At 37.7% G+C, this 11,750-nt stretch overlaps 1 protein-coding gene across 2 annotated transcripts; it reads right to left on the bottom strand.

Annotated features, from left to right (window-relative positions):
• Positions 1–880: 880 nt before the first annotated feature.
• Positions 881–9,074, bottom strand: zgc:56585 (uncharacterized protein LOC393297 homolog). 2 transcript variants are annotated; one of them, XM_062432923.1, is made up of 8 exons: positions 8,918–9,074; positions 7,361–7,484; positions 6,503–6,609; positions 6,100–6,196; positions 5,065–5,141; positions 4,468–4,625; positions 1,101–3,652; positions 881–1,007 (listed from the first exon to the last, which is right to left on the bottom strand). In XM_062432923.1, the coding sequence occupies exons 1-7, from the start codon at positions 9,008–9,010 to the stop codon at positions 3,532–3,534; spliced, it is 777 nt and encodes a 258-aa protein (XP_062288907.1). In that variant the 5' UTR covers positions 9,011–9,074; the 3' UTR covers positions 881–1,007; positions 1,101–3,531. The 2 variants fall into 2 exon arrangements, with proteins under 2 accessions (XP_062288907.1, XP_062288906.1); XM_062432922.1 differs by lacking the exon at positions 881–1,007 and having other exon boundaries at positions 2,498–3,369; positions 3,413–3,652.
• Positions 9,075–11,750: the final 2,676 nt, after the last annotated feature.

Genomic DNA, 11,750 nt, shown 5'->3' with positions numbered 1-11,750 from the left:
CTGGTATGTTAACTGGTATTAACACTAGAGGAGAAGAAGACACAAACAGTGGATCATGCTGAGTTAAAGTTACAGGAGATGGAATCTGATTTGTTCACAAGTTTGTTTTTAACAGCACTGCAGAGCGCAATCATATGAGGTCATGAATATATATGAGGTCACAAACATATGCCCCATTTTCCAGCAGTCTGTGGATCTACACACTGTTCCTGCCCTTTGGAAAAATTCTATTATAGTTCTACTAGCTAAGAAACTGTCTCCAACTAAAAACAATGATTTTAGACCTGTGGCCCTAACTTCGAGTTTTATGAAAAGTTTTGAAAAATACATGTCTATGCTCAAGACAGAGGTCAATTTGGCACTTGACCCATTCCAATTTGTTTATAGGCAGGGGAGGGGCACTGATGAGGCTATCACCGGCTTCACCCACCTCACTGTCAAGCACTTAAAAGACGCCAAAGCCTTTGCAAGAATTGTATTTGTTTTTTGCTCAGCTTTTAATACACTCCAGCCTCATCTGCTCATTTCAAAACTGAAGCAGATGAGTGTCAATCCTTTTTTAAACCACTAGGAAACTCCTGTATTTTCCTCTTTAACCAATTGAAGTCAGCATATCAGAGTCAACAACACCCTTTCCAGGGGCGATTCTAGGATCAGACCTTTTAGGGGGGCTCAGCTCCTAATGAGTATTTGACATACACATTGCAAGTGTTCAAACTCCCTGCTAAATTCTCATTTCACTGGATAATAATAATAATGTGTATAATAATTGTCACAACCAGAAATAATAGGACCCCAGAGCAGACCAGAGACAAGCGAACACACAGGAGGTAACTCAAAAGCAGGGTTTAATGACAGGGTGAGTGGGGCAGTGAGGGAGCAGTGGCTGGGTCTGGGGTAGGGTTCCAGGGGAGGTTGGTGAGGTAGGTCCAAGATGGGAAGGCAGTGCACAGGGAGAGGGATCCAGGGGACAGAGGCAGGGCACCAGTGGGTGGGGTAGGCAAAAACTGTATAGGGAACAGGAGAGAGCGGTTACAAAAGCAATAATCTTCACCAAGCAAAAGACACAAGAACACACTAGAGGTTCGGCCAAGCGTTACCACATGAGTAGCGGAACTATCTGGCAGGGGATGCAAGGGTGAACCAGGTCTTTATGCTGCAGCTGTTGATTGAGATGAATTTCAGGTGTGCCAAACCTCCACCACTGAGCCCTGCCTCTGCCAATTGAAACACAGAAAAACAGGGGAGGAGCACAAGGGGAGGAGACAAGACAGACAAACAAGGAAACTCAGGAGGTCACAGCTGGGGCTGTGACAATAATAATAATAATGGTTCAGAATAAACTATCACAGATTTCTACAGAGAGGACCCTAAGAGATTTAATGAACCCTGAGGAAAAGACAATATTAATGACGGAACTATACAAAATACATTAAAACTGTTAAAATAAAACCATTTGAACCTGTAGCATAATTGTTTGTCCCATCTTTAACAGACGGGCAAAATAATTAAAGTCGTATAAAATCATTTTTAGAAGGAAAAAAAAAAACAATTATTTTTAGGGGTGCTGAGATCAAATTTAGGTGTGCTTGAGCACTGACCCTTTCAGAAACCAGATAAATCAAAATAGGTGCCATGCAGGAATGTGTCAGCTCTCCAGTTCTTTTCACACTATACACAAATACATGTTCAAACAGCCATCCTAGAAAACTTTGTGCAGTGGTGTGACACCAATCATCTAATTTTAAATGTTGTTAAAGAGATGGTTTTGAACCCTGCATCAGTAGGGGCTCATAGTCCTGTGGTCATACCTAATACACACATAAATCAGGTTTGCTCGTACAAGTATCTCAGCGTTCACTTGGATGACACTTTCAGGCAGAAGGTTTATGTTCTTGTCTACAGCAGAGACTATATTTTTTTTACACAGACTCAGATTGCATGTATGGACCACAGGATTATGTTTTTATTTTACCAGGCTGTACTAGAGAGCTTAGTCAGATATGGGATGAGGAATGAATACTAGCCCCTCCAGTCAATATATGAGAAGTCTGTTTTTAGCCAAACTCAGAGGATAATGACCAATCCATCACATATCCTCAACTCAACACAGAATATGAACTCTTGCCCTCTGGCAGACGATACAGAGGCCCCTACTGTAAACTCATTTGTGCCTATTTCTATCAAACTTTTAAAAAATGCTGCTTGACGCTTTTGGAATTGTGCAATGGTCTCATGGTGTTTTATTATAGGGTGTGTGCAATATGTGTTATGTCCATTGTGTTTTACCATGAGGTGAGTGCAAAATTTTATGTGCAATTTATTGTTGTGATTGACACAGCTGGTGCTGTTTTGTTCATATGTAGTTTGTTTCTTGTAACTGCAGTTACAAAGTATATCATATGGTATTGTAATATCTGAACTGAATTGAATTGAATTGAACTGAACTGAATATGCTTTTTGAGGTCATAAAAAGGGCATAAATATTTAATGCAATTCAATGGGCTTTATTGGCATGAAAGTTTTGAGTGCAATATTGCCAAAGCATCGAAATATAATTTGTCCAAATATTTGTACAGTACAAAATAATAACATGAACATGATATATGATGATGATATAACATGATAATGAGTAAGAAAAATGATACTGCCACCATTTCGCCACCCAGAGCACTGACAAATTACATTTTAAGAACAAACAGCAAACTTTTCTTTCCTGGTTTCTCAGTTATCTACTTTCTACTGAAGAAAAACCACAAACTATTGACACTAAAGTCTGGATTATCAGAGTAATCAGGACATAATTTCTGGAAAGACAAGTTTCTGTTGAGTTTGTCAAACATAAACACAAAATAAAATGATATTCACCTCAATTGTATTTAGATTGCTGTCAATATTTGAGAGGTGCATATCTTAAAACATCAGCACAAAAACTAAAACATATCTGCATGGATAAATACCCTTAGGGGTAAGTGCAAAAATGTGTTGGTTTTTTTTCTATTTGCTTGAACTGTTCCAGTAAAAATTGACAAATTTGCCAGCTAATAGTGACACCTTGTGGTTAATACACATAATTACATTCTGAGAGGATTTTAGATCAGGTGAAAATTGATAATTGTTACTGCCTTACTCTAACCAAAATCTTTCTTGACTATTACAATACAATATTTCAGATGTTCCACTTCAGTTTACACATATATTATAACTATGATATGAGCATATGTCTTGATCTAATGAATTGTTAGATGTTTGACATTCATGTACATTTATTGTAAGCAGCAGAAGCAATCATTCACAATGAATTATGATTAGACCAATGAGCAAAAGGAATAAACATCAGTGAAGAAGTGTATTACAGGTGCTTAAAATACACATGTAAAAAGCCTGCAACTTAGACCCCTCTATGTATAATGTATTGACTACTACTTAGCTGATACTCCTTGTTCCCTGTGACATTTCATTTTTAATAACATAATTCAGTCAGAGGGTTTGGTTCTGTATGACAGTGTTGTGTTTTGTCATTTTGAAGAGCTACTGAATGAATGAGGGAAATGTCACGTACGACTTTCCTTTTGGGAACACCATGAGGGCCTCTCCACTCTTCGTCTCATCTGTCACCAGCTCAAGGAGGCACTCGGCTACCTCAGATACACTGAAATGTAAACATACAGTGGCTTCAGTAAATACATATGTACTAGGTGTCATACATAATCATGTTTAATCTGATGTCACCAGGAAGTCTGTTTTTTTAATTGGTTTTTTGAGGCTTTAAATTTTATTTTTCACATCTAAATAAGTGGTTTAGATAAACTAGTTAAACTGGGAACGTGTTTAAAACATTCCCAACATTCATTTTTTGCCATGATGGGTTCAGGGCTGGAGCCTGTCACTGGTTGTCACAGGACATTCATACTCATATTGTGCAACAGCTGTATATATATTGTAAATATATGAAAAATAAATAATAATAATAAATAAATAATAATGTAAATATATGCAATATATAATAATTATAAATATCAAATAATGACAAATTTCCTCTTTTGATCACAATCTTTTCACTGAGGCTGCAGGAAAACACTGTCCACCGAGACACAAAGAGGGAATATATTTTACTGAAAGGACTTAAACTTTCAAATATTTTTTTCTCAAAACAAGGACTGTGGATTTTGGACCCTATCACACACTGAAAGCTAATTTGGAGGGGGATCTTCTAATGGTCAGTATGAACCGTAGGAGTGATTATAGTAAGAAAAAACTGTTTCAATGTTCTTTTGGGCGCTTGAATATTGTTTAAAGACAGACTTTAAAAATTGTGAACCTATCCTTTAACAGTCAATCCCTAAATGTCTCAGACTAGAATTGGGTTTAGTTAGGCAATCTGTCGTTTTCACTGAACTTGCATGGACTAACAATAAAAGTATGAACAATCTTTGATGGGATATCTAAACACAAGCAACCACTCACGTTAGAATCCCAATTTTGTCTACTATTTGTTGGGTTACATCAGCCAAGGAGGCGAATAGTCCCAATTTGGATGAAATGGTAGAAAGGAGGTCAGTTTGGACGAATCCTGGGCAAAGGGCATTGAACCGTATACCATAGCCTGACACAGCAGAGGCAGCCTAGTAAAAGAGACACACAGTTAGGCTTTAACTGTTCAGAGTCACATTAAACAATACAAAAAAAAAAAATAGTCAGACTATTATTATCTTTTTTCTGTTTGTTTGTGACATTCAAACATTAATACACCGTTCTTTCCTGGCCACCTGGGGGCAGGAGAACTCAACAATAATCAGACAAAACAGCCCTGACATTACCTAATTAAATGGTCATGGGTAAATTGTTAGCATACAGTTGTTAGCATACAGTTGCCTATTCAAACATCCATGATACACAGAACAACATTAGCATCCCATTGTAATCATATTTCAGTCCACCTGACGAATGTAAGTTCGTTTAGCTTGGTCTCCACCAACACCTGAGACAAATATATCCTGCAAATGTTTTTCCTTCATCTTCCTGGATTTAACCCTAACCCTAACCCTAGAAAATTGTCCTCACCGCCATGGCTCTAGTGAAGCCAACCACTCCATGCTTGGTGGCTGTATAGACAGGGCAGCTTGGTAAAGGGCCAATACCTGTAAGACAGTTATATCAGTCAACTAGGCCTCAGACTGATGATAATTTTCATTGTAAATTAATCTGTTGATTATTTTCTCAATTCATTCCTTTACCGTCTGGTCTATAAAACATTTAAAAAAAACAATGCAAAATAATAATTACATTATCCTAAAGCACAAAGTGACTTCATCAAATGTCTTGTTTTGTTTGTCAAATAAGCCAAAACATCAAAGTATACTTTATTTACAATAACGTAAGACCAAAATAAAAAACATGGAACCATCAAATGTTTGGTATGTTTGCTTGAAATAAAGACTTAAAGGATTAATACACTATAAAACATTTTAAAAAATAAACAAAATGTGGCCCATTAATTTTTTGTATATGTCTTTGAATTTGTCCAAATCCTGACAAATAAGGATGAAAAAAAAAGTCTGTCCCTGTCTATATTTTATCTTATTTCATGCAACAAATCTCTGTTACACAAAATAATGTTGAAACCTGGCATTTGTCACATGTCCCATCTGCGTGTTGTGACTGTGTGGAAATCTTACTATTGCTTTGCAGAGATGGGGCCAAGATATTGTCAAATTAGGCATATTCGGCATATTGCCAATTGCTAAATTAGGAATGCTACAGGAAACTTGTATTACTTGTGCCGGACATAGCTTCTCTATATACCTATTCTCCTCTGGTCTGCAGACTGTTAAATTAACTGCAAACCAAATAATACATGTCTGCACCTTTAAGTATCTTGTATAATGGTATGTAAGTTTTATAATCTTAACCTTTTTAGATGTGTATCTAGTCATGCCATCAGCTGTGTACAGATCTTAGTAGGAGCTTACTGTGGGGGTCTCTTTACGTGTGTTATGTCTCTGTACTGACTACATTTTCAGAATTTACAGAAAGTACACTGTCCTGTCTTCTTTTGTTGAATAATGTAACCTACATGCATTCCATCATGAGCTTTACCTGCCATGGACGCTGTGTTGACAATGACCCCTCCCCGACCGCCAGTCAACTTGTTCATGTGCTCCAGAGCCAGATAAGTCCCTCTGATAACACCCATCTGCAACACAGAGTGCTTTCTGTTTATTTTGGTGTTGGCAGCTGTCCTTTGTGTCCCGAATGAGGAAATGTAACGCAATGTAAACTTGTTAAATGTGAGTGTTGCCAAATCCTTGCTTACACACCAACGATTTCTAAAGAAATGTTAGCATGTCCTGTTTGCGTTTTTGTTAGCAGCAATTCATTAAATACACTGAAAAGTTCATGTGTTGTAGGTTAAATGCTCTTGTGGGAGTGGTGCAGCCCCGAACACATAGTAAGGTATAATCACAACCAGGTGCAGTCTTTCGCTCTTACTGCTTCTTACAAGATTTATGGAGACAGTTTTCTCCCACTCGCTCTCATTCACAATGCCGGCATTGTTGCATATGATGTCTATTCCTCCGAAGATTTCAGCAGTTTTCTGGAAGGCAGCTTCAAAGCAGAAAATAACACAGATCATTTTTCATTTCACAAGTGCGGCATCAGTCACCGAAAAAATGGAATTGTGATTACTAATAATTTCCTGCACTGAAAACAACTTATTCACGTTATCAGTCCCTCAGGCAATTTGCAACCAATTCATATAATTTCTATTGAAGTTATTGGAGACCGACAGTTGATATAATTGATCAAAATTGATGCCAATGCAGTTCAGCTTTATTTTAATGTGCATTATCAGTGTAGTCACCCAAACACTTGTGCTCTGGCAATGTTCTGATGACTAATAACATAAAGTATACTTATACAAACATCCACTTTGATACTTTTTAAAAATTGTCTTTTGTGAATCTAACAATCAGTGCAATGCTAACTTGGTTCAGTACTCTAAATATGTTAAGACTGCTGTACTATACTACTAACTATAATTAATGTAATGTAATACCTCTAACTAATCCCTTCTTAGGGTGTGGTTCTTGTGAGATTAAATGTCATCTAATAGTCTTAACGCAGGACAAAATGTCCATGAGTTTGTGAGCTTCCTGGTATCAACCATCCACTGACTGGAACTTGTATTTGCAAGGAAAACTCACAAAAAGTCGTTGAGATCACAGTGGGACTGATTAGCTTCATGTGTTTATCAGCATGTTTATTCTAATAAATTAGAATGCAGCTGTTTTCCTCTCTATAGTACTTCTGACATATACCACATTTTGTTTTTCAAGTTTGAGTGTGTTTGTGTTACCTTTGATCTGCTCCTCTGACTCAACATTACAGCTCAGGAACAGAGTCCTCTCTTGCCCGTACTGTTTGTTGAGGTCTTCCGATAAACTCTTTCCCTCAGTTTCATTCACATCCAGGAAGGCCACCTGGATATGTGACAGATCATCAGTCAAAGTCAAAGTCGGCTTTATTGTCAATTTCTTCACATCTTAAGGCATACAAAGGAATCGAGAAGACGTTTCTCACTATCCCACAGTGGAACAGATAAAGTGCACAGGCACATCAGATGAACTCAGTAGCTTTGTAGTAAATTCTACCTTCATGAAGATTATGATGTTTATCTTTTGCTGTAGCAGCAGCCAGCTTCATAAACCTTCTTATCAGGGAAGGTGATGCTGACCACAGCATTTCCACATGGCAAGCTAATTACCATGCAACCAAATAAACAGAAATAGTTTTACCGGATTGGTCTTTCTGAGAAGATGCTTTGCTGGTTTTGCTTCTACATTAGTGGTTTCTCTTTTACTTTACTGGAGGAACATTCTGCATTAGTCATTACAACATATTTCAGAGAAGTATGACATATCTGGTGTTGGGCAAGGCAGTTTTTATATGCATATAAATGGATGTCCACTACATTAAAGCCCTTATCAAACGAGTTCACACAATGGAGATTAAGCTTATCACTGCCAGGGAAATTTCTCTGTATTTAATAGTAGGCTATACCAGAGTTTTTAAATGTGTGGTCTGTGGTGGCTCTCCTGTGCTGGTGCACCAGTAATGCTGCATTTTTAACTTTCGAAGACACAGAAAAACTAATGAATGCTTTTATGTCTAGTTGACCTGACTATTTTAATGCTCTTTTCGTGGGTCTCTGTAAAAAAAAACTAAACAGCTGCTAGTCTGTTGCTGGTCTGTTAGAGGCTGGGATTCTGCTTGATATAATTTTCTACTAACACATATCAGAGAGGCACACCCAGTAGCTCCATATATTCTGGTTTTATCTACCTTTTACTCTTTTTATGTCACTACTTCTCTGATTAATCTATTTCTTTAATTTGACTGTCTAGATGCTCTGACATCTGCTCTGTCATTTTGAGCTGCACTCTCTGTATGAAATGTGCTATACACATAGAGCAAGCTAAACACATTATTTAAATATGTACATCAAGGTATCCTGACTTTTAATCTCTAGTATGGATCAAGCCAAAACATGCACACAAAATACACTGAATCCTATAATTCCCATCACATTTCACAAAACCCTCAAGACCTCAATGTAGACAATACACAGTATTGATGCAGTATTTTGCTGTAGTAAATAGAAGCATTTCTCTATGCAAAATAACTTTACTGTGGCTTTAAGTTAAAGAGCCTAAAGGAGATTTAAAAAGTACAGTGTTCCCTCTAACACTTAGAAGTATAGTATAAAACAGCTCAGTCACATGCCAGACTTCCTCTTCCCCTTTTTTTCTACACAGAAACAGATGTTTGATTGTTCATTTGCCTGTAATGCTGTATGCCCAATGAACGTATGCTGGCACCAACAATATCTCACATATTGTAGGCACAAATTTACCTGAGCACCGTTTCGCACAAGTATCTCCGTCACTGCTTTTCCTATTCCCATTGCTCCTCCGGTCACAACCGCGATTTTCCCATTTAATGCCATTTCACTTCAGTAAAAGAGGAGGAGATGTTCTGCTGTAGTATGCAGACAGGGAAAATATTTTAAAAGGTTGAGTCAGAGGAACTTTGTGTTTTCAAAATGCGACCGCCCATCAGGAGCGTGTCTAAACATGATGACAAGGAGGGCACAATGCGAAATGAAGAAACTGAAAACTAACTGTGTCGTTTAAGGCATAAAATAAATTACAGCAACTGTTTTAAATAATAGCAAAAAAACACGTGTTTTGAATTAAGTAAGAATAAACAAGGAATCAGAGAAAAAAAAATGCGTTGTGAACATTTTTTGATTGTAAATGAATCCAGACCTTTTATGTAGTTATAGTAGGGTATAATTAATATGATGAATATGATAATGCAATATAATCTTAAAGAAATACTCCTAGGAAATATTGCCTCATACTTCCATTTATGAGTGTAAATCGCTGCACATGACAAGACACGAATCTCTGCTCAAACCGTTGGCAACTTAATCTGTTATCTATTTATTGCATGTCGTGTGTAGTTATGAGCTGATTAACGAGCGAATATATTTTATGTTTTGTTGAAACACCCTTTTCTCTTATGCATAGCTACGTGCTTTCCTCGTTTGACCTCCTCTTCCTCCTGAACCAATGGCTCTCACAGTGCGGGGAACCCTCAGGGGTCGATGAGGGAGGTACCAGAGGGTCCGCTGCAAAAGGGGGACTCATTTTTTTTTTTATTATAATCTGATCCATAAGTAACACAATGACAGAACGTACTACTATTTTGGTTTACTACATTTTCTGTAATAAAACATCAAAATATCTTATCAGACTGGGGACCCACTGACCCAGGGACAAAATCCTATCAAATGGGTTTCCATGGTCTATAATTTGTGTCAGTTTAGGGGTCCATATAGTGAAAATGTTTGAGAACAACTGACCAGAACTACCCCTGTTGGCGATGGATCAGCCCTAACCAAACACGAAGGTTCAATGTTTAATCGGTAAGAGTTCATATTGATTGACGGAGCTCTCAAGTCTCACGCATTGATCGCGAGACACACGCATTTCAAGCAGTTCACACGCTCACACGCCACACCTGTCATTTCTCACACTGAGAAGTGATAGAGCCCACCGCAAATAAATGAATATATAATATCTGCCAAGCACACACACACACACACACACACACACACACACACACACACACACACACACACACACACACACAAACACACACACACACTGAGCCCTGCTGCTTAACTCTTACATACTGTTCAGGGTCAAATTTGACCCATTTTTACATTTGAGAGCTGTAAAAACACCCTTAATACTTTTTGAAGTCTGCTCTCTGAAAGCTGCATTAAGAATTAATCTTGCTGTTTATATGTGACTGATGATGGGGTATTCATGAATGTGAATGGTCTGAATATGAACAGTGTGTGAGGGTTAAAAAGCCCATTTTGGGCCAAATGGCTTTTTCTTATTGATCTATGTGTTTTGATTTTGCATAGATAAAACTATTTATTTTATTTAGCTGTATTCGTCTTTTATTGGATTAACACATTATTTTCATTTCTATTTGTGCTGGTCAATTATGAACAGTATGTAAAATTTAACTGGTTTTTAAGTAGCAAAAATAATTGGGAGAACTGGTAGACTGCGGCCAAAACGCACAGAATTTCGAGTCGCTCGGGTCCTAACAGATGTAATCTCACTCCAAACTTTTCATGAAATTTGAGAGCCCTGTTGATTGATTATATGTAGCCTATGCCGAATTTAATAGTGTCTCCTTGCAATTTTGACGACTTCTTAATAAATAAAAACTCAAATGGGTTGTATCTTTGTTCATGTAGAGAGCCAGTTAAACCGCTGGATTGTTCAATAGAGTTTGGCAATCTTCAACCAGCAAAAAACGTTTCCTGTGCCAAACGCCTTCATTTTGCATCAGTTGCATTAAGCGGCCACTAGATGGAGGCACAGAGCTGTGTGACTTGAAAGCTCACATTAATCAATAAATCATCAATACAGCAATGGATAATCAACAGAGCCCTTACATTTCCTGTTCAATATGTCATTTATTTTCTCCAACCTGTAACTTATTTGTTACATTTTAAACAGAAAGTAATTGAAAGTTAGATAAATTTAGTATTTGGTGACTTTTTTGGGGGGGACATCAGGTGACAACTTGAAAGTACTTACATGCAAAATCTGACTCACTGTGTGACTTCTGTGGGTATGTGTCATAGGCTACTTTCAGGAAACATGTTCAGACTAAAGACAGGTTAATTGGAGACAGCTTGTCCAATTGGGGACAAAAGTTGTCTCCAGTTGGGAATAAGCTGATTTTTGGGTCAGTGGTTAAGGTTAGGGTACGGGTTAGGCAAGTAGTGGTGATGGTTAGTGTTAAGGTATTACTTCAGGAAATGAATATAAGTCTATGTAATGTCCCCAAAAGTGTCCACCGTCTGATATGTGTGTGTGTGTGTGTGTGTGTGTGTGTGTGTGTGTGTGTGTGTGTGTGTGTGTGTGTGTGTGTGTGTGTGTGTGTGTGTGTGTGTGTGTCATTGTCTGATCATTACTTAGTGTTTTTTTTATTTTCTGTGGAGAGGAGTGATCAGTGGCACTATCAGCAGGTCTCAGCTTTGGCACACCCTGTCCTGATAACCAAACGAACCTGCTCTGACTGGGACACACTGGCAATGATCTGGTGTTTAACACTGGTTTTACTCAGATAATGTTTGGAATTGAAATGAGTAG

The sequence above is a fragment of the Scomber scombrus genome, chromosome 14 (assembly GCF_963691925.1).
Source record: "Scomber scombrus chromosome 14, fScoSco1.1, whole genome shotgun sequence".
Lineage (NCBI taxonomy): Eukaryota > Metazoa > Chordata > Actinopteri > Scombriformes > Scombridae > Scomber > Scomber scombrus.
The sequence above is the reverse complement of the archived record's forward strand: the minus strand, read 5'-3'. Positions and strand labels throughout refer to the sequence as shown.